Consider the following 23235-nt stretch of genomic DNA (forward strand, 5'->3'; position numbering starts at 1 on the left):
TCCCATAGTGGTTTCCACTGCTAATGAGTCTTCTTTTTAGAGGAGGATTAGGAAATCAGGCATTGGAGATTAACTGTGGGGTGCATTGTCCACCGATTGAATTTGCTCATTGAGTATAAGAATGGAGTCAATAAAGGGCCCCTAGACCTTTTCTTTGGTGTATGCATGCTAGTGTGCTGGCTGGTGTTTCACTGAAGCTGAGGAGAACAAGTTGTTGTTGGAGACTTTGAGAATGAAGAAATTCCTGCGATCTAGCAAGTTATAGTTATTTTCTTTTGTATTGAGCATGTGTATTGAAGGTTCAGATCTAGAGCTTCTCGCCTTCAGCATGCATGTGCTACAAAAGGTTGTGGTCATCAGAGTCATTGGACACAGACGGATTAAATGTGCAATTCATGTCCATAAACATGTTGGTAAAGGGCAGGCAGTTTCACATTAGTGTGCATACAATTCAATGGTGTAAATATGCACACTCTTTATTTTGTTGATGTTGTTTCAATGTAGCTTGAAGTGTTCTGTGCACTGTCCTTTTTTTAGTAGAAGCCTTCTTAGATATTGATAGAATCCATGTATTTACTATTGCTTGATTGACACAATCTTGCACTTTCTTTTTCCCTAAGGAAAATTGGACAGGAGGAGGATTACACAGTTGGATTACCACAAATAGAACCGCTGATTTTCAGGTTTCCTGTCCCTTTAATTCATATTAGGCTACATTTATAGTTTGCAATTTAGGTGGTGCTTAAACACTATCTATAAGCTAAATATATTGCATGTTAGGCCAGATAGGAGAGATATGGGTTGTGATGAGAGAGAGAGAAACACAGCTTGTGGTGTTAATTGGTTATTTACCCACCCGTTCACTGCCCAATGCTAATCCCTATATAAATTCCAACTCACTAGCCGCCCCACCACACCCAAAACACATCCGACCGGGATCTCTTAGATCTAGCTATATCATCAGTAAGATCAACCTGTTTTCTTTGTGGGATCTGCCAGTGTTATTCCTCTGCAGACTTCTGAGAATTAATGGCATAGCTACAGCTGTAAATATTATATTGGAATTATAAAATGTTCTTAACTAAGCGTGCTGTCAGCCACTCATTTATAAGCATGTGTGTCCTCACATCTATTCCTTGCACTTAAGTCCAGCTAAAAAAAAACATTGACAAAGCAACATGTTTTGCTGTGTATACGTTTTAGGCATTTACCAGGTGCTGCTATTATATGCCTCAGAACACATACTATTTCATAGCCGTTGCCATCTTATGGCCAGTTAGTACAATTATGGCAGTGCTTGGCAAAGGCCTATTGTATGCCTACACAAAAGCCAAAACTAATGGCCTTGCCAATAATTGTTTCCAATATCTTGCGTCATAAATTGTGCCCAAAACTAAAATGATCCCCCTAAATGTGTTATGTTATGTTATCTTAAATGTTCTTGTAGAGTGCACATACACCCCTGGGCATCTGGGCGCTGAGCAGAGGGGAGTCGCCCAGAGTAGGCCATTCAGAAAGGTTGTCAAAATAATAAGGTCTTCAGGGCACGCCCGAAGGCCAAGTGATTGGAGGTCACACGCAGTGCCAAGGGCAGCTGGTTCCATGCGACAGCAGCAGCCACCGAGAAGGTGCGGCCGCCAGTCCTGCTTCGTCTAACACGGGGGATAGAAATGTGGCCTGACTAACGACCTGCACAATGGTAAAAGTACTACCCTGAGCCTAAATTCCAGGCCCCTTGAATAGCAAACATTTTTGTGGCATGCTGTTGAAAAACATTGCTTCTTTCTGCCATGCTCTTGCCCGAAGGGGCACTTACTTTGGTCTTGACCTGTGTATTGTGCTGAGTGAAATAGGTAATAGTACAGGTCTCCACGTTAAACTACAGCAGAGCAGCATTTTCAAATGGTAGCCATACACCTCAGTTATATTATTATGCCTTGCCCTGAACTTCATCAAATACTTTCTTATACGATAAGCAACAATACCAAACATTGCTACTCACATGATTTCCTACTACACTGTTTGTAAGCAATAGAGTGAATGTGGAACCACTTGATACCTCAGATCACCTATGAACTGAAGCACTGCTTACCTTATTGTAAACCCTACAATGTAGACATGTGGCCACTTCCATTTGCACTATTGAACACCACCATTGATTGTTTTCTTGTTTTTTTTTTTATAAGGGATGTAGCCTTTACAATACAATATTGCGAAGCCACAACATATAACACGCGTTACTATTTTTGAGAAAGCAATTTTTTCCTGGCATCTTGAATGTATTCATCATGTTCATTTGGCAGGACCTCTATTATCTACACTTATTCCTCTGTTCCCTTGATTATCCCTACTCAATGCAGTGCATTTCTAAACAATGGGCTCTGGAGTATTTCTTAAAACAGATGTTGCATTTACTGCTCGGTAGTTGGCAGGTTTTTACTTTGTTCCCTTTTAATATATTGGCAACACATTTGCCTTCAGGTACAAAACCAGATGTGAGTTAGTCATCAGCCATTTTGGGATGGGAACTAGCCAGGATTGCACTTAGCACCTTCAAAACTCTTGGGTGGGTCCCATCTGGCTTCTCAGCCTTTGCCATTTTGATGACCTGAGGTGTTTGCTCACTTTATTTTCGGGGATCATAATTGTGTATATTCAATGCTCCCCATGTAAATGCTCTATCGTCTGTCAAGGCATATTGCTACTCTATTAACACGGCTTCATTCTAAAATCATTTCTCTTTCATTCCAGGAAAATATCCACTTGTATACGTTGACATTATGTAATTGTTCAAGTACTTTCCAAAGCCTTTGCCTTTCCAAAGCATCATCACCGTATCACTTTCTTTCGATCGGACAGATCATAAAAGTCACATACAGAATTCAACAGTTAAAAGATCCAGTATTAAATAACATAAATAATGGTTACAGATAAAAGGTGACACTTCAAATACACTGATAAAATTCATAAAGGATACAAGGCAAACAGTTAAACATCCAGTGCTGGGACGACCTTCTTCGGGCGAGTGACACAGTTAAGTCTCTCGTTGTCTTTCATTTCACTGTGATGAGTCTCCTTTTCTGCATCAGTCCGGCCTCGTGACGTTGCCTATTTGGGTAGAAATAATGACAATAGTAATAACGTGCATCATTTACGCAGTGCTCACAACAAAGTAAATTGCCACTTGCGCCTTATCGACCATTGAAGGAGTAATGGCTGAAAGCAGCAGCGATGTGAATAGGCAGTGCTCAGCTCACAGAGCTATTTTAGTTGCCATTCTACACGTCCGGGAATCATAATAGCTTATTTTCTTTAAACTTTGCAATACCGATTTCAATATAAGTGTATTAGATCTGAAAAATCAGTGTTGGTGCAATGTGGCCTGAAACGTTTTCTGGTGCATTGTCTTCTAGCAGAGCAATATGTGTGCTTGCGTTTTTTGTATTTATTTATTTATCCTTTTTGCAATGTAAGTTCTGAAATGGATCAGCAAAACCCTCTCAGAAGGGTCCTTAACCACTGTAAGAGAATTTGGGGTAAACAGTGTGTATTGCTTTTACAATGTTCAATTCACAATAACACTATGTGTATGTGTGCACGTGTGCATACTTGCCCATGTATTCTTTACTTCTCTCATTCATAAATCCATGCCATTAGACATTGCTCCAGTTTTGTACCGATAAAACATTCCCCTACATTGAGATTGCCAACCACTTTCCCTTCCATTATACACACATATAGACTCTGCTGTCTCCTTTGCACAGGTAGCTGACATGTGAGTATTTCTATCCAACACAATTTACTTTTATAATGTTGGAATGACATCATGTATCCATGAATCAGAGAAATAATGTTTGAATGCAGCGTTAAGCACCCATTGCATGGAGAGGGACGGCAGGGCTCTTTGGAGCCCCTCTTCCCTGTCCGTGGCGGTCGGAGAAGCGGAGACGCAGCTGCGGCGGCGGCGCAAGCTGCTGCAACAAAACAGGTAAGTGGGAAAAGGAAAAAAAAAGGAAACAGAGGGCGGACGAAGACGGCGGCGGGTGGAGCGGCTGTCACGTGGGATGGAACGAGGGCTTGCCCCGGCAGTTCAAGCCCGCGTTCCTAGCCACCTGATTGGCTGGCATGCCCTGCAAGGGTTCTAATAGTATTCATGCCATTTACTCACCCATGTGAAAATATTATTCGACACAGACATTTTATTCATGGTGCCAGGATAATACACTAATTCACGACGACAGTTCAGGGACGAGATGCAGTTGGTTCCAAAGGGGACGCAGCTCTCAAACACGTGTCAGCTTATTGGCATTCACAATAGGCACCTTATGTTTTCATTTGTAAAAAAAAAAAACAGACAGGAAACAGAAAGTGAAATTCGAGAGAAGACAAGAAAGTCAATCAATTCAATAAAACAAAATCTCACTTTCCGACAGACGACAATTAACAAATTCTGTTCTTCAGAAAGCGGGAAATTCCAATAAGCCTTTGTTTTATATCTCAGACTGCATGGCAGGGCGAATGTAAGATTCCCTTTGTGAGTGATGCTACTTGTGACGTGCCTCTTTGCCTTGGAGGTATAACGGGTAGGGAGTGCCCTTCGTGCTATAGAGGGTAGTGAGTGCCCTTCTGGCACAAATTGGTATAGTTCCCTTGTAACCTGTAGAGCTAAACCCAATAGGTTAGCCATGGCAGTGCACCAGCCATGCACAAATTGGTATAGTTCCCTTGTAACCTTTAGAGCTAAACCCAATAGGTCAGCCATGGCAGTGCACCAGCCATGCACAAATTGGTATAGTTCCCTTGTAACCTTTAGAGCTAAACCCAATAGGTCAGCCATGGCAGTGCACCAGCAATGCACAAATTGGTATAGTTCCCTTGTAACCTTTAGAGCTAAACCCAATAGGTCAGCCATGGCAGTGCACCAGCAATGCACAAATTGGTATAGTTCCCTTGTAACCTTTAGAGCTAAACCCAATAGGTCAGCCATGGCAGTGCACCAGCCATGGAAAAGCGCTCATGCCCCACACGGCTGATCAAATAGCATTGCCTGCCCTGCTCTCTCTGCCCTCCCTAACCTATCCACGACCCCACCAGTTTTCTAGAAGGGCCCAAATTGCTAAGAACCGTGCAAATATCAAAAGCCACAGCATAGCAAGTACTTGTAACAAAGCAAACAATAACACATTTTCACGCCTTAAATGAAGTGGAAATGTAAAAATTAAAAAGATTGATATTCATGGGCCTTTTAAGGCCCATCAAAGCCGAGGAACACTCTTAACTTTACAGGTGGAAGGCTGATGCTGTACCCTTCACCCACGCGGTTTTAGGGGGCCAGTTCACATGTCAGCGTCAGGCGCAAACTCAGCCCTTCCATATTCTAGAGTGGTTGGTCGAGTGTGATTTACACCACAGCTAACCCCTCCTCCTGCTTGCAAGTCCCCTCCGTGATTCCGGCAACTTAAATGCACAAATGAGGGAGTAGAATGTTGGAAGAAAAACCTCCAAGTGCATTTTGCTTAAGCAGTTTGTGAGTCTGGCCCAATCTCTTTAATAAGTATGTAATACATGGCTGCCTGCAAAATCTATATAAATGTCTGGAAATCATTGTCTTTTTGCAGGCTAGGTGTGACATCACAACTGCCCTGTAATAAGAAAATTACATCACAACTGCTCGGTAATCAGTTATTAGGCTTCCAATGTAATGTCACAATGCCTGCTGCTGGAGCCAGCAAAAGTCAAAAATCCAGCAGTCACTTCAACAGTTTTCTGTGACACTTTACAGCGATTAATTGCGAAGGAACTGTTTATGGGGGATTGTTTAATTTGTGTACTGCTGATTTAAGCACTTGTGAGCAAGAAGCTGTATATTATTATTTTAAAGTGCAGAATGAACACTTTTTTAAATGCAGTTTACTAACATGATTCAACTATGTTTCCACATCAGATTCAAAGCTGCATATTAGATTTTCTAAATCCACACAGATTCTAAACCGATTACATGGATCGGCAAAAAGAAGACCTTTTACATTAGATTAAGCGTGAGGCCAGTTATTAAAGGGGATGACAATGTGGGGCCATGGATTATAAGTAACGTATGTAAAAAGGATATTGCAAGTCACTGAGGAGATCCGCAAGTTTATAAAAGAACTCGCCCTTCAGTCTCATTTCTCTAATTGATCACAGAACTCTGAGGTGACTTGCAATATCCTTATCACGTCCGGTAGGTGGTACTTTATCCCATATATCACATCCAGACTTGACCACTGCACTGATTTATCATGTGCTACCAAATATCCTATTGCCTGGCTTGGACGAGGGCTAAGTGCAGCTGTACCTATGGCTTAACAATTGGATCAAGGGTATAAAATCACACCAGTAAGATGCAGTTTAGGAATTGCCGAAAATTAATGATTTTAAAAGCCCGAATTTGTGATTTGGTCAAATTACGGGCGTTCAAAAATTCTGAACGGCGAAAATTTCAACCAAATCATGCATTTGGTACTGGGGGGCTGTGGGGGTGTCCCCCGCACCCTTGCTCACTATATTGTGAGCAGGGGTTGCAGGGGTATCCCCCCCAGCCATCCCAAAATAAAAATAAAATAAATAAATATAAAATGGAAAGGACCCTGTGGCGCTGGTTCCCGATCATGGAAGTGAAAGAGAAAAGGCATCACAGGGACACTGCGAGTCAGCAGCAAGGTAAGTAGGGGGTTGGGGGTGTGGGTGGGGTGTGGGTAGGTGTGTGGGTGGGGGCAGGGGGCAAGTCAGAAATGTTCAGTGGAGAAAAGACCGAAGGTTATTTTGGGAAAATAATCTTCGGTCTTTTCTCCCTCGAATATTTCTACCTCAGGCTTTCAACCCTGATCCACAGTTTACAGTCCTCGGCTTGGTGAATCATTTTACAATATAATTGCCATAAACGAAATGTAATGAAATGTTTGCTCATATAAGGGATGTTCGTGCTGACAGCCACAAGGGAGCAAAGTTGCAGCAAATCTCAAAATGAATACAGCTATTTTATGAACATTCTGTGCTTATGGTTTTTGCAGTAGACTTTCAAAATGAGAGATGAAAATCAGGAGACATATTTGTGAAACTATATCAGACTCCTCTGGAGGAAAACATATCAATTTTATTTTTGTAAACGGTGGGCTACTTGAACTCCCCTGCCAGTCAGGATGTAATGCAGAAAAGACAGTATGACAATATTTTTAATTTTCAAATGTTCTCAACATAAATGGAACACTTGGAAAAGTTGTGGATGTTTTCTTCTGTGCAGGCAATGCTAAGGAACTCGCCAACATTCTGAAGTATCACATTGGGGAGGAAATCCTGGTCAGTGGATCAGTCGGTCAGCTCGTGAGGTTGAAGTCCCTTCAGGGCGAGAGACTGGAAGCCAGTTCTGTAAGTGCCCGTCTTCATCTTCACTTACCTGCATACATGTTCTCATTACCCAACCTTAAGTAAGCTTGGAATCAAAGGCTGTGTTGTGAAGTATGGAGCGCTGCACTGTGCAGCATAGTGCCCAAGAAGAGAGTACCCTTTGGACTGAGGCGACCTAGGGCTCTGGAACCTGCAGTTCTCTAGATGTTTGGACTACAACTCCCATGAGTCCCCACCATAGACTATGCTGGCTAGGGCCGATTGGGATTGCATTACAAAACATCTGGAAAGCCAAAGATTGCAGACCCTTGGAACCTATCATGTATTGGGTGTCTTGGGACCTTTACCCTTGTCTTTGCCAAACTTTGCGTACATCTACACTCTCCAACCAAACAAGATCCATTCCAAGAAAGAATAAAGGCCATCGTGTTTGTTGAATTACATTTGAATAGTCTGGCATTTGAAGAAAAGCACATATCACAGGTTTGCGAAACGTAAACAATCATCTATACCTAATTAAGCAGAACTTTTTAAAACATCCTTCGAACTGTTGCTTTTTAATTGGTGGTAGACACAAGTCAGAGGAAACATCACACAGCCACGGGAGCAGGACGTTTCAACGTCACCATACTCTACTAACCAGGGCCCACCAAGAGCCCAGCTGTAAAATACAGAACAGACCACATCATACCACTCAGGACCCCACAGGGGAACAGGGGACAAGAAACCACCCACCATAGCCTTGAAAAAGACAGACCCACGGGTCGAAACACATGTCGGCTGACCTTAATTGGGACCATGATCCCACACTATATGAATTAAAATCCTGCACTTAGCACAAAACGTAAAAACTGCGTGGAAAATCAATTTTTATCCAAACGTCCAATTGCGAGGTATCCAGGAAAAAAAACGTTTTTGCACATATATTTGTAGAATTCATTTCAAACGCATCCAATGGCAACAGTAATGCATTATATGGGAGCGTTTTGGAACAGAAAAACAATGCTCTTAGTACCCCAGTCTTGACGGCCGGGGTCCTAATACCAAGAAACCCCTCGACGCGGGGGCATTACCGAGTCAGGTAAAGCCCTGGGGCCTTCGTTAAGGTCCTTGCTTCTCTCAGGCCTGTAACTATGGGCCCCGGGGCTTTACCTGGCTTGGAAATGTCCCCGCGTCTCTGGGTTTATTGCTTAAGTGGCTAACTGACCTATCTACTGGAATGTTATTTTCACTACTTTCTCTCCTAGTAGTTTTGTGGGTCAAGGTCACTAGCGCATACACTGTACAGTAACCCACACCAGCGCTTCTAAAGTGTCCTTAATCATGCCTATTTTCCAGAGAGCTGAATAGTGTTCTCAGGATTTCCTTTTTTGACTAATTAAGCTCTCTTGGGATTCAGGGCTTTAATAACTGTTCACATTTCGCTTCTTTACATGATTTATCAAACCAGTCAGTAACACTTCTCACCTTTGCCTGTGTTTTGATTTTGGCAATCCACCTTTGGCAGACAGAAATGTAACAAGACAAAAGGCAAGGAGGAGAATCAAGCTTTTCCTTATTGTTATTCCATCATTGCTGGTCCACTCAAAGGTCCAGGTCCAGGGGTATCACGGGGGTCGCGAATGTCTGCCGGGGTACCTAGTAGAGTACATGAGAAAGAAAGGTTTCAAAATGAAGAGACTAAGAAGCAGATGGTGCAAGGCACCTGGACAAATTGGGACAAGTGGGACAATATTGAAAACTATGGTTCCATGGCCCTCATTACGACCCAGGCGGTAAGGGGTTTACGCCAGCGTAAACATCGCCGACCCTTACCGCCTGAGTACGAGGTCCCTTTGCAGGCGTTAAAATCCATGGCGCTAAGGGACCTTGATGTTAATTACGCCACTGTAATTTACGGTGGCGTAATTAATGCCTTCCCCACTCCCATTATGCCCTATGGGGCAAGAATGGAATGGGGAAGGGCAAAATGGGGATTGGGGACTTACCGCCCCGCCAAGGTCGGAATGGGGCGGTAAGTCCGCCAACCACCATGGCGGAATTGCACCCTTAGCGCCATGGACCATGGTGCTAACAGCACCATGGTCCTCCGCCAAGGTCGTAATGAGGGCCCATGTCATTTCATCGCAGGATGTTTATTCGCAGGGGGTTTTGCCACAGGTTTTTTTAATGAAAAAACTCATCAAATTATTTTATTTTTTATTTTTGGGGGGTTCTCCCCAATTCCCCATCCCCTTTAATCTTTATATATTCCCGAACACCCACACCCAATTTATATATTTTTCTAACCTCCAAACAAAATGTGATGAGTTTTTTCGGCATAAAATTAGTGGTAAAAAACCTGCGAAAAAACATCCCACGATGAAAGGACATTGTACCAAAACTATCAGGGTCAGAATTGATGGTAAAGCCAGTGAGAGAGTAGAAAATGACACAAGCGTCATGTCTCCAACACGAGTGTGAAACTCATGCTGAATTTGTGAGTACTCTGGGGAAGGTGGTCATGAGCAGGGTTGGAGCAGGGGTAGAACTGATGGGTCATAGGCAGAGAACGCCATTTTCACTCCTTTGGTAGTCTTAGTGAAAGTCTAGGTACGACTCCCTTAAGAATTGCGGACGTTGATGTGGATGTTAATGTCAGATATATTTTGTTAAGTGTCTACCTTGGGCAATTAAGTTGCTTGAACTAATACAGGCTAAAGGTACATTGAGTTGCCTGACATTTTTCATATTTGCCAAGCTTTCTGTGCATTTTCCTGGGAATTCTTGTGATGAGGGAATTTCACTGGTATTAGGGTTAAGTGGATGCAAGTTGAAATCAAAATGGAGAAGCTCACGGTTATACAGTACTGGTAGTTGGGCTGGAAGTCATGAGTATGGAGCACCAGGGGTGGACTGGCCTATAGGGAACTCTGGAGATTTCCCGGTGGGCCTCTGCACCCTGGGCCTAATTTCTGTGGTATTTTCAGATTTTCTCATAGGAAAAGCATTGGGTTTTCTGAAAATGTGTCATATGGGGCCACTTTGAACATTATTTCCAGGGCCTCTTTTGGTCCCCAGTAATTATTTCCAGGGCCTCTTTTAGTTCCCAGTCCAGCCCTGCGGAGCACAGTGTGGAGGCCGCAACTCCTCCCATCCATAATGACCACCAATGTTCCTCTAGGATGCCCAAGGCCTCCTAGTCCCTTCATTACCAAAGCAACACGTTGACTCCGTGTCAGATCTTCTGCTGTCCCTTTAGGGGATGAAATGAGGAGCCAGGAGGACGGTATGTCAAGGGCTGACAGAAGCCTGTTAAACAATCTGCAAATCTCTGGTGTCTCAGGACTGGCCATTTCCACCTCAGCTCTGCTCTGTCCCATCACCCTTAGCACGTAGAACAAACCATCCTCTTGACATCTATGTTGGCCCACAGCACTCGCATCCTAGACAGGGATTGGACACGCCGGGATCAGTAAAGATGTGCTACCCCTCTTTCAGTCACTTCACTGGTGCCTGTTGGTTTGTCTTTTTGCCATACATTAAGCAAGTTGCTCAGACCATTAAAAAAAACATTGAACACGTAACACGGGACGGGTAGATGCTGTGCAAAAACAATAATTCCAAAAGTTTCTGTTTTGTGTGTGATCAATTTTCACGTATCTATCTTGATTTGAACAGCATAGTGTGGTACTTCAGCAAAAATAGAAAGACAATATTGGCATCTAAACAGGTCCCCATGTAACCCTTAACGACGGGTCAGCAATATGCCCAGAGAAGAATAGGCCATAGAGGCGTCCATGGCTTGTAACCACTTCCGACGTCTACCCACACAGTGCAATGCCCTTTATCAATCAACGCATGGGGCCACTTGTTAACTCAACATATCTACACCCTGCATTGGTTACAAGGTGCGACAGAGTGCACTGCACTTCTTGTTCTGAAGACCAAAGTGGTTGATATGGTGCTCCTGCACAGAGTGTTGATGTGGTGCTCCTGCACAGAGTGTTGATGTGGTGCTCCTGCGCAGTGTTACAATGGAATACATGCAGCTGTCTGCATCATGTCTGTTATACTGGGCATCGAACATTTCCAATATAATGAGATTGTCTTATTTCAGGCTGAAATTTAGAAGGGATTGCAATTTCTAATGCGGATAGGGCAAGGGAACGGGAGCAAAAAACACATGCCTGTGCGTTACTTCAAGATCTTATCAGTCTGGAGCGTCGACTTCCGTCAGCCACCCTAGTTAGCTTCCTATGTTAGCGGGCAGTGCATGTTTAATTTAAGAGGCGGGCTGGGCATGTGGAATTAGCTAATTCTAAATGAGATAATACAAATGCCATTCTGGTGGGCTTTCCGCAGCATGAACTCCCACGTCTTCAGGACGCACCACACACTGCAGTCAGTCTTATTTCTTAATACCGACATGTTCCCTAATCTCGCAATTGGGCAGAATGCTACATTGGCTGCCAGTCAGAGGATCGAATTTAAAATATGTGCTTGATTTTTAAATGTACACATGGACAAGCCCGCGATACTTGATCGAGAGGTTTCAAGCACACCAACCCATGTGTCTTCTTCACTCTGCTCATCAGCACATGCTGGTTGTCCCTCCATCTTGTTTTTTTTTTCATCGAGGAGATGCGCGGCTTTCTGTCCTGAGCCTCTGTCTCTGGAACGCACTCTCGACTGGCCTGCGTGAGAGGCAACTCCCTACTGCTGTTTTGCACAACTTTAAAAACCTACCTTTTTAGCTAACTTCTTTTTGGTTCTTGTCTAGCTATCTATTGGTCTGACTGTAATAAAATCTGCACCAAGATGCAATTAACTCTGCCATGTTCTGTACGCTATAAGTAAATCAACAGAAAAAGGTCTGGGAGCCCCACTACCGAGAACGAACACGGCCAAATAACCTGTTCTATGGGAAGGTGCCCACTCGGGAGGGTCTACAACCACGTCTTAGCTGAATGTACCTTTCACAGAGGAGTAATAACCATTAGCATATCAGTCTTTGTCCCACCCACAAGGGCTGTCCAGCACGAAATGCTAGGCACTTCTCCTCTGAGAGTACCAACAGCAATCCAGACACATGTTTCAGCCTAGCCTGGCCTCATCAGTGATATGAAGCTGAGCCTCTCTAAGACACAGTGAGCAAGGGGTCCACATCTGGGTTACCCTGGGTTGTGGTCTAGCTATCAATGGGTCTGACAGTAATACAAATCTGTACCGAGATGCAATTAACTCTCCCATGTTCTGCACACTACAAATACATCAAATCAAAATCAACTGAGTGACTTAATTTGGGACACGGCATACGCATATTAGGAGCCAGGCCATTAGTATTTGGAAAATGGGACATGGTAAGGTATGATAAAGTGTGGCTCAATCACAAATTCTCAGTTTACTCTTCTTCATGGACTCCTCACACACAGGGGGTCTGTGTGCATGCCAGGAAACACACTCATGTATATAAAGCACTGGCCCTGCTCAGCTCTCAGTGTGCAGGCAAAGGTACGAGCTCGGGGCTAATGAGGGCAGTCCTTTCAGTCAGTCACACTCGCTCAAAAGTACATTTGAAACGCATGATATCATATTTTTCAGGATTAATATGACTTTTAATGCATCCATTTGCAGAAAAATACAACAATGCACATCAACAAAGTACCTGTTTATCAGCCTGACATAATGGCAACCAATGGAATAATCCATGCAGTGACCAAGATTCTACAAATCCCAGGTAAGATCTCCTAACTAGTGTGGCCTGGTCGGCATATAACGCGCTCATTCTTATTGCTTTGTTTTCCTGTCCATCCATGTGGTTCTTTTTTGATTTGTCAATGGGAGGTTCTATTTATTCAGTGATGCGTTTGATCATGTGGTGTTGCCTTATTGTACAGCATGTCCCTGCCTATTGAAATTAGGTGTTCTTTATTAAGTACGTGCATAAAATAAATTAAACATTTTGCAAGATTGCAATAGACATTTTATGAACCTCCCTTCTGTGGAGGGATGACGGTGCACACCTGCAATCACTGAGGAAAATGATTTCGAAGATTGTAGCAACATCCGGTGTTGGCTTTTTGCCTGGCGATGGACATGAAGTAGAACAATATTATCAGTGAAGTGGTTTGCAGCAATCGGTTGGCAGTGTTCACAGGATTCCAGCAGAAAAAGATGGTAAGTGAATGAACATTAGAAACCTTAGTAGTCCTGTGCCGGGGGCACAAAAATGGAATGCCCTACTCCATGAAAAATAGTCACCCACCGAAAAAGTCATACATTGAATGGGTTTCAATCACCCTTGCATTGCCAGCTCCAGGCAGGCAGTTCGTTGGGGATAAAAAAGCATGAGAACACCCTTTGGTACCCTGTAACTCGAGGCTTAGTCAACATTTCAGGTGCACCCCAAGGATCGGAGATGCACAGAAAGGGTCAACCGAGGGCCTTAACCACTGTTGAAAAGCCTGGTGTTTATTTCCCAGGATTTTACCCACTATTGCCTATATTCCAAGTACTTGTGCTTCTTACATTCTTCTCCTTGGACTCCTGCTGCTGCTGCATTCGCTTTCACTGCCACTTGCCAGCTGTTGCTGAGAACAGTGTGTGTTGCGTGTGTACCTCTGTAACCTCGCCAGTTCCCTGCCTCCTTGCACTTAACCAGAGCCGCGCTGCTCTGGCTGCACTTACTCAGAGAATTTGCTGCCCTGATTGCACTTCCCACCTCCCTCTCCCTGGGACTTCCCCCTCTCCCCTCCCCGCTGCACTTTGCATTGTCACACTTGCACAATCTGAATGACACAATGGGCCTCATTACGACCCAGGCGGTAAGTTACCGCCTGGGCCGTGACTTTACCACCATGGCGTAAACTACGTTTACGCCATGGTGGTTGGCGGACTTACCGCCCCATTCCGACCTAGGCGGGGCGGTAAGTCCCCAATCCCCATTTACCCTTTCCCATTCCCATTTTTGCCCCATAGGGCATAATGGGAGTGGGGAAGGCGTTAATTACGCCACCGTAAATTACGGTGGCGTAATTAACTCCATGGTCCCTTAGCGCCATGGATTTTAACACCTGCTAAAAGCAGGTGTTAAAAGCACCATGGCGCTAGGGGACCTCATACTCAGGCGGTAAGGGTCGGCGCTGTTAACGCTGCCGTAAACCCCTTACCGCCTGAGTTGTAATGAGGCCCAATGTCTAGTAAGGCTGTTTGTCTTCCCTACCTTCCCTACCTTGTCTTTTCGCGCCTTGAACCACTTGTGTATAGGCGCGTTATAAATGACATGATATCATACAGTTATATTTGGATTCTCCTACCATTTCAGAGCAATGTGGCCTGAGAAATGTGATTGGTAGTGCTGGGTGATACCTCTTTGGCTTTCTTGTAACTCTAAACCTCCTGTGGGTAACTGAAGGTACTGCCTCCCCTCCTGCTAAGCTGATTTGTGAGCACGGTCCTCTGGATATCCCCACCTGTACCGGGCCCTTCCTTCTTCGGTGCATGGTGGTTCCACCTTAGGCCCTTCTACCAGCTCTTTCTTTGATTCACGTCAGCCTCTCTCTCTGGAGCAATACAATAGTGAGCCAAACATTGTAAATGCTACCAATTGGGCCACCAATATCTTCAAGAGTTGACTCCTTAAAAATGGCAAAAAGAATGTTTTGATCGCCTCTCTGCCATCGCTGGTATTGCATGTGTATGCGACTGTGCACAACACTCTGGTGAAGACCACCAAATGCACAACCTGACTCTGTATAAGGGCTGGTGTTCACCGCTACCTGAATAGCTTGCCATTTAACCAGCAGTTAATCATGCCTTTAATTTCACCAACAATGTGTTTGTTTCTGTGATCTAGGAAAAACAGGGACACAGGAAAGGGTGCATTCTCAAAAACTAACTGCATGCAAACACAAGACCTGCAAGCACTGAAAAATCACAGGATTGGTCAGGTATTGGATTTAATGCCTGACTAAAAATGACCGACCCCACCAAAATACCTAAAACACACACCACGAAAAGTTGTAACTACCAAAAGTTCTAACTTTTCGTGGTATGTGTTTAGGTGTTTCGGTGGTGTCGGTATGGGGCTCCAGGGGTGTCCCTCGCAACACCTCGCTCACTATACGCCAGAACAGAAAAAAAGCTGCAACACCCCGCTCACTATAGTATACACTATAGTGAGTGTGGTGTTGCGGGGCACACCCCTGCAGCTCATCCGAGCAAAAAAAAGCCAAAATAAAAGCCGTGGGCTGCGGGGGTGTCCCCCGCCACACCCCGCTCACTATACTATACTATAAAGTATAGTGAGCGGGGTTGTTGCGGAGTGAAAGGGAACCAGCGCTGCAGGGACACAGTGCGTCTGTAGGAAAGGTAAGTAGGGGGATGGGAGGTGTGGTGTGGGTGTCAGTGAGGGTGTGTGTGAGGTTGTGTGTTTGAATCTGTGTGATGGAAATGTTTGCATGGGATATGAGCCGCAGACAAATCACGCACATTCGATTGGCCACACTGTTGAACGAGGCCTGGTGCTATATTCAATTCCATACTGGCCACCTTGAGAAATTGTGTCTATGTAAACCCCCCACCAAACGCGTGCGGTTCCAGTCATGGTGGCAACAATCCAATCATGACTATGGTTCACTCTACACAATGAAGACCATGCTAATTTCACAGAGCATTCATGGCTTGAACATTCGGGATACATTCATCAACATCTCAGAAACCCCCAAAACCATGATGCTCCCCTTATATTGTATCTGAACAACCTTCCCCAGAAAGCTTCATGCTGCTGACTAGACCCCTGCAAATTGTCTGCCACTGATGCAAAGTCTGAGGATCTGTAGAACAACCAAAAACCACTCAGAAAGAGCATACCAACGATGTCAAAGCTGAGTATTCAAGCCAAGTTACTCAGATGGAACACTAACCATGCCATCAGGCCCACTGCAATGCAACTTCTGGTGGAGGAAAGACTTGAGCGTGAAGAAATGATGTCAATGACAGGCAATAATCGGTGCGCTCTTACTTTCATGTCTTCCATGAAAATGGAGAACCAATAGTCTCCAATCATTTCCTCAGCTGGATCGTCATACCCACCTTTCATCCCCCTGTTTACCAGCAATGAACGCACAATGTCATTTGTCTCCCTATCACACCAGCCCCCTCCTCTCACCACCTCTTTCCCTCCCAATCGCTCCTTCACGAACAGCATCTTCTTTGTCGGCAATGTCAACTTCAATTGTGCCATCCAGTTCAATTACAAATTGCCCTGTTCTCTTCCTTTTATTACCTTCTACTCTATCTCTTTTCCTTTTCCCATACAGTGTATTTTTTACAGAAATGTATGCCTTGTCATGCCCTCTGCCCCCTTAACTGTTCTGCATTTCCCCTCCCACCTTGGTGCCCAAATTGTGCATGGCTCTTAAAGAAACGAGGAAGGGTTGGGATGTTAGCGGAGCTGGGGTCGAGGCAGATGTGAAACCTGAAGTGTTGATGAGTGCTGGCCAGAAGTACCTGCGTCGTGAGTGCCAGTATGCTTCTATGTGGTTTGAGGCAGTGAGGTATGTGTTTTATCTCGAGGGGAGAAACACAGATCTATTTGATGACCACTCTGGGATGGTTGGTTAGCCAGTGGCTTGCAGCGTGTGTAAAAGAGCTGCAGATAGCTCATTTAGCATGCCTCACTCAAGTTATATACTATTAGTAGAGCTACAGTGGCTGCGTATGTGGTGGGTGCTCACCCTAAGTTGCTAGATGTGAAGGGATACATAAGTTAGTTGGGTGGAGGATCAGAGATTTGGCTTTATTGAAGACCCCTGCTACTGGAGTTTAATGCTGGACTAAAGTATTTGAGTTCCATTCTGCTGTTACCCTGGGAGTGGAGATTACATCCTGTTGTTGTCCATCGGGATCTAGGATTCTTACTGGCCTGTGGTCTGTTTTAGGGTGAGTGGTGCTGTAGGTTTTAGACCTTGGGTGACTGACCTGTTTAAGTCCAATCTTCCAAGATTGTTAATTGCAGAGTTGTAGGCCTGCACACACCTTGTGTTGGTGAAGTTGAACACACTTGACCTATTTATTTGTATTTATTGAAGAACAGGGTGTACTATCAAAAAGAAGTGTTTCAGAAAGTAGGGCAGATATTATTTTTTTATTTTGTTCTCATTTCAGTCAGGGTATTGATGCTATAAAATGAAAACATGCCATAGTAATTCAGACCCATTTCCCAATTTCCTTATTTGTCCAAAGATTTGAAATGACTGGATTTCCAGCAGGTGCAATCATTTGAGGAAAGCAATGCACTTTTAGATCCACCTAAATTGGGTTTGAGGCCTCGCTTTTGGATGCACATGATTACCACAAAGGTCCAGGATCATTTTTGGGAGGAGGTAGATGGAGGCAGTGGCAGAGATGTGATATTGTTGGTTCTCTCTATGACCTTCTACGCCGTTGGCCATCCCATCTTTTTAGCAAGACTCAATCTAGTAAGCACGTGAGGCCCAGCTCTTGAGTGGGTGTGCTTGTTCCTTACTGACTCTACCCAATCAGTAGACCTGAGCTATTTCATCTCCAACTATAAATCATTGCATTGTGTAGTTCTAAAGGGCTCTGCCATGTCTTCAGTTTGATCTAATTTGTACGTAAAACCATTGGTAGATTAAAGTGCCGTTTTGTTTCCGAATAATACTGATGCAATACAAATCTTGGTAAAAATATCAACGAAGATCTTACTTTCAAATCAGTGAGTGTCTTTTTGTCACCCGTTAATCAATGGATGGATCGTAATACGCTAAAAACCACCATCACAAACTGAAATGTTTACAGCGAATGCATACTTAAATCAATAGAGTTCCATTAACTGGCCTAATTGTTTAAGCGAGAGGCCTATCACATTCTCAACTTTTTAAGAGCATGAATATTATTTTGGACTCTGATCGTACATTATCACAAGTACCTGTAGGCCTGATTTGCAGAATATTTTGCATGCTCAACAGTGAGTTTGCACACTTTTCAGCACGCAAAACTCCATTAGTCGATTCATATAACAGACTTTGCATGCATTTCCGGTACCTTGTGGGAACTTGCGCAGGTCCGACACATCTTAGCGTGCAGTCGGGCGCTCTGCGCGAGCCTCCATGTAAAGTGTAGGATGGGCCTTCGCAAAGAAAACATTAGGGGGTGCAACATGCATTTTCGCCATTCCCTACGCAGAATGAGGAAGAACAAAGACTTACCTAGGCATGTCGAGGGACATGTTATGCAGAGGAATCGTATGGCCAACAATGGGCATACAAAAGTGTATTAATGGATCTGACTGCGTAACGTCACGTCAGGTGAAGAAGCATGCAAAGCTTGTGATCTTACCGACACATGAAAGGACCCACAAAGTAACAATTGCATTGGAACCAATCTGCAAAGGAGCAGAAGGATTGGGAATTTAGGGGTGCATGCACACAGTTGGGATGTCAATTGCAGTTAGGGATATCTGTGTGCAGGTTACAGGGGTGCAGCCTTGATTTACCGGGTTCGCAAGCAGATCTATGGGAGTCCTCCTTCACTTACGGGAAATGGTACTCATATTGTCGGGTGCAGTTAGGAGTTACAGGGGACCCCATGCAGTGTCACCTGTGGGCTGCCTTGGTTGCTGGGGGATGGGCCCAGTATTGCTGGGGTGCATGATGTTGCAGATGAAGACTTTGCAAAGGTCAGTATGTGTTGGTGTTTTTGCTTTTCGCGGGGGTGTCTCGTGGGCGTTCCGGATGTTACTTGCACCTATGGTTACTTTGCGGTGGAAATTGAATGAATACGCAGAACGCACACAGCATGCTTTTGCGTGCAGGTACGTGCAAAGTGGTTTTCCATGCAGAGTACTTTGCGCGGTCTATGCGCTTTTTCTAGGAATCTGGCCCTTTAGCTTTAAAGACTAAATCGTTCTTTACTTTTTGGACTTTTCCACAAAAGTTTATAACTGTCACTGCATTTGTAAATTCCAAGTTAGATTGTGGTACTGGCATCTGCCTGGACATTTCCGCCAAGCTATTTCTCAAGCTGCAAAGCATAAGGAAAGTAGCAGAACATGGAGGCAAAGGGGTGTGTTGCGGGGGCTAATAAGTTGTGAAAGAAGAGGCACATACAGTTGCATGCAAAGCTATTTAGCTTGGCAATGTTAGGTAGAGTAGGTGGATGATATGGGCAGATTGGAAAGAGTGCACGTCGCAAAGTTGAGGACTTAGTTGAAGGCAGCAAATGAGTAGAGGGGTAGACCAAGAAGTGGGCTAAAATAGTAGTCCTGTTTTCTGAGCATAGGAGTAAACAGATATGATTTAGTTGAGTGGTCCTTGAGGTGTGGACATATCTTGATAATGTTTACTTGTATAATGAATGAGTCTGGTTGGGAGACAGGGATCATGCTGAACTAGTAGAGTTACAGTAAACTGTCTACGAAAACCACAAGCCTGTGAGCGTAAACTAACGGGTTGAGGAGGTTGGGGGAAAGGGATGTGAGAGGGGGGCATGAGGTTGGTTTTGGAGGCAGGGAGAAAAGTGACTTTCATCTTTGAAGAGTGCAGAATGGTAGTAGAGCCACCCAGACGTGAGTCATCATGGCTTGGCAATGCATTATGCATTCAGTAATTGCAAGTGTGGAGTAGGGGAAGGAAGTAACATCTGGCTATCATCAGTGAAGAGGTAGTAGTCAAAGCCAAAGGAAGAATTACGTTTACTGAGGGTGGTGTTGTACAGGGTGAAGAGTAATAGGCCTAGGACTGATCCTTGAGGAACATCCCACAGGAAAGGGTGTATGGGAGAAGGTGTTGGAGTCCCATCGAGTTGAGTAAGATGTCCCAGCTCAGCTTTGTGCTGGTTTTCTGAGGTGGATGTTCTGGTCTGTCATTTGTTCTGGTAGGTATTTTTGATCCGGGCCCAGGAAGGCTATGTATGTGTTAACTGGTTGCATACGTCGCCTGGGTCATACTGCTGAAGAGTGGATCTCCAGGTGCGCAGCAAAGTAAACTGTGACACTCACTTTGCACCACTATGACGCACACCACTAATGGCACAGAAACTGTTTATTGTATTTGCTTATCACTGTTATATCTCCTACCTTATCCTATATGGTATGCATCTTCTTACCAAAGTACAATTTCGGAGGTTACACCCTTCCCCAGACACCATTGATCTACATGGGCATTCCAAGGGTATTGGGGACTGATCCGAAACTGTATAAGTTACAATGTGGCTTGAACTGCACTTCATTGAGAAACAATCTGGGAGACTTTGAAGAATAATGCGTTGGGGAAATGACATTTCGGGTTGTGCACCCCAATGTGGAAACAGGCCTTGCTCAGAATTGCACTTGTGTGGCCCTAAAGGGAGAATTCAGCACTTTGTGAAAGTGCATTTGCACTCGAGTTTCCCACACCTATTGCCAGTTCCAAGTCACTCGCCTGCCTTTTCTGATGAGCCAGGAGACCATGTTCTTCTAACTGTATTCGTTGAATAACAAAATGTCTGTTTGTTAAAAAAAGAAAACACCTTACAGCGTACACATTTATATGAATCCAATTGTTAACAAAACATCTTTGTCTTTTTTCCTTATGTTTGAAATAATAGTGAAGTCCCAGGAGCGAGCAGACGAGTTTTCAGACTCAGGACTGGACAGCTTGAAACATGCGTCAGCATTTACCAAGGTAAGGTCTCATAGGACCATTTCAGGGAATAGAAACGTGGTTTGAAAAGAGGTGAATGGAAGGAGCACAGGAATGTATAACTAGCAATGAATTCCGGATATTTTGCTACACGTCCATTGCACTGACACAGGGCAATCTTGCACGGGCTTTTGCACCGGAGAGAACATTTCCCCGGTGCAAATATGTATGGCAGCAATGAGTTTTTGCACACAATCGATAGTTGCCCTCTTACAAATGAAGCAACGTATGCTACACTCGCGCAAAAGTTGTGTAATATATTGGTTTTGAACCCTGAATATAACATTTAAAGATACATTGTGTGAATGACAAACCATTTAACGCTTTATTTAAAAAAAGAATTACATTCGAGTTCATGACAAACTCCACACTGTGGCAGGGCATGCTGTTGCATGTCTGTGCACTGGGTGAAACTAGTGGCATTCGCATCATATTTTCTGCATAACCTTCTTGTCATTTATTATATTTAAAGAGAAATAGCTCTGCTATTTCTGTAGCATTATAGTATTCATAAAAAACAAAAGTGAATACACGGTTTGCCCTGATCTGTGGTGTAAAGGTCTTCCAAATGATGTGCTTAATTATATGCATCAGGAGAATCCTTAGAAATGTTTATCCGTAGATGTAACAGATGTAATAGACCATTCCTTGAAGCCAGGACCTAGTCGCCATTTATGGAAAATACAATGATTCATAGGACCAAGCTTAAGGACACAAGCGAGTGAGGTCTCAGCATTTCTCTTGAGATGTTGCCAGCGGGGTTGAACTCTGAACCAAAAAAGGCCCTGGAACTCCTTTCCTATGTGGCCACATATTAAACAGGTTCAGAAAGCGCTACCCTTTTCCTATGTGAAAATTTGGAAATAAGATACGTTAGCTCACAAAAGAGGCCCAGGGTGCAGAGGCCTATCGGTAAATCTCCAGAGTTCCCTACAGGCCAGGCTACCCTGGTTGCAGGTCTCACGGCAGTGCTGTCTTGATGAAGAAAATTTCTCAACAATTCCATCATGGAGAATTTCGCCGTGCTGACCTCTTCATGTATATCTTTGCGGTTCTAAACTATCACTTTATTTTAAGGTCTGCGGTTTTATTTTTCCTCTCATAAACGGATGGTTATGTATCAATAACTAATATGTAACCTGCGTTAACAAAAGTACTTCTAATATTGTACTTTACTGTTTTCATTAAATCACCACAATAGCATTTTCAAAAAAATCCATCAGACAGAAAACGTGTTAAGTTTTCAGATCCTCTAAAATTCTAACGAATCCTAACAAAAAAACAGCACCGCAAATCATAGACCAACAAACAAAGCTTGTTCACCATTGCAACGCTTGCGCCTGTGCTTGCTGATCAGGAAGAACTAAAGAAGCACAGGTTCTCAGACTCCATCCTCATTGGCAAAAGCTTGGCGGAAAGGCAATATGTATAGAAACAATGCTAAACCAATAGGGTTTCCATGCAGAGAAATACACTATTTATAGGAAAGATCCTTGTAAACTCGGGCATGATTTGTAGCTAAGTCAATCCCAGAACTCTACTCAAAATTGTGTAGAGGCATAGATCACACGAACACATGACAAAAGAGAACTTACATTCGCTCCACAGGCACATTTGCATAAAAATGTTGCCTATTAAAAATCTGTATTATTTCATAAATCACGTAATGAATTAATCATATCTATATAAAATAGGAATCAATTTAGCATCTATAAAAATATGAATCAACTTAGTAAATAATACATATAAGACAGAACTCATAAATATAAGAATACAACATTAATTTTGGAAAATAATAATATCTAGTTTTATATAGGGCTACAAGCCCACAGGCATTTGAGCGCTGAGGTAACAGTTGATATTATTATCCCACAAAGTGGTATTGCGTGGTGCTCAATTTATCGACCTCAGAAGGATGAAAAGTTGAGTTGGCCCTGCCGGGATTCGAACCCGCATCAGCAGGCTGCACACAGATGTCGGAAACCGGTTGTGCTATCTGACTGATGAATATTTGATACTGCTCGATATTAACAACTAGCCAGAATGTCTAATAATTATGAAAATGTGTCAACAAACAAAACCTATAAATGAATGCTTAGTTGAGCTGTTACACAGGCCATGCATGCATCTGTATCTGTGTGGCATATCAATAGATGTTTGATAGCAT

At 43.7% G+C, this 23235-nt stretch overlaps 1 protein-coding gene across 1 annotated transcript in view; it reads left to right on the top strand.

Moving 5' to 3' along the window:
• The window catches only part of TGFBI (transforming growth factor beta induced), a 263409-nt gene that overhangs the window by 233933 nt on the left and 6241 nt on the right, over positions 1 to 23235 (top strand). Inside the window, exons 13-15 of the mRNA XM_069652603.1 lie at positions 7280 to 7404; positions 13000 to 13102; positions 20974 to 21050. Coding sequence (XP_069508704.1) covers positions 7280 to 7404; positions 13000 to 13102; positions 20974 to 21050 — 305 coding nt within the window. The remainder of the gene's footprint in view (positions 1 to 7279; positions 7405 to 12999; positions 13103 to 20973; positions 21051 to 23235) is intronic.

The sequence above is a fragment of the Ambystoma mexicanum genome, chromosome 3p (genome assembly GCF_040938575.1).
Source record: "Ambystoma mexicanum isolate Mex_15411 chromosome 3p, UKY_AmexF1_1, whole genome shotgun sequence".
Lineage (NCBI taxonomy): Eukaryota > Metazoa > Chordata > Amphibia > Caudata > Ambystomatidae > Ambystoma > Ambystoma mexicanum.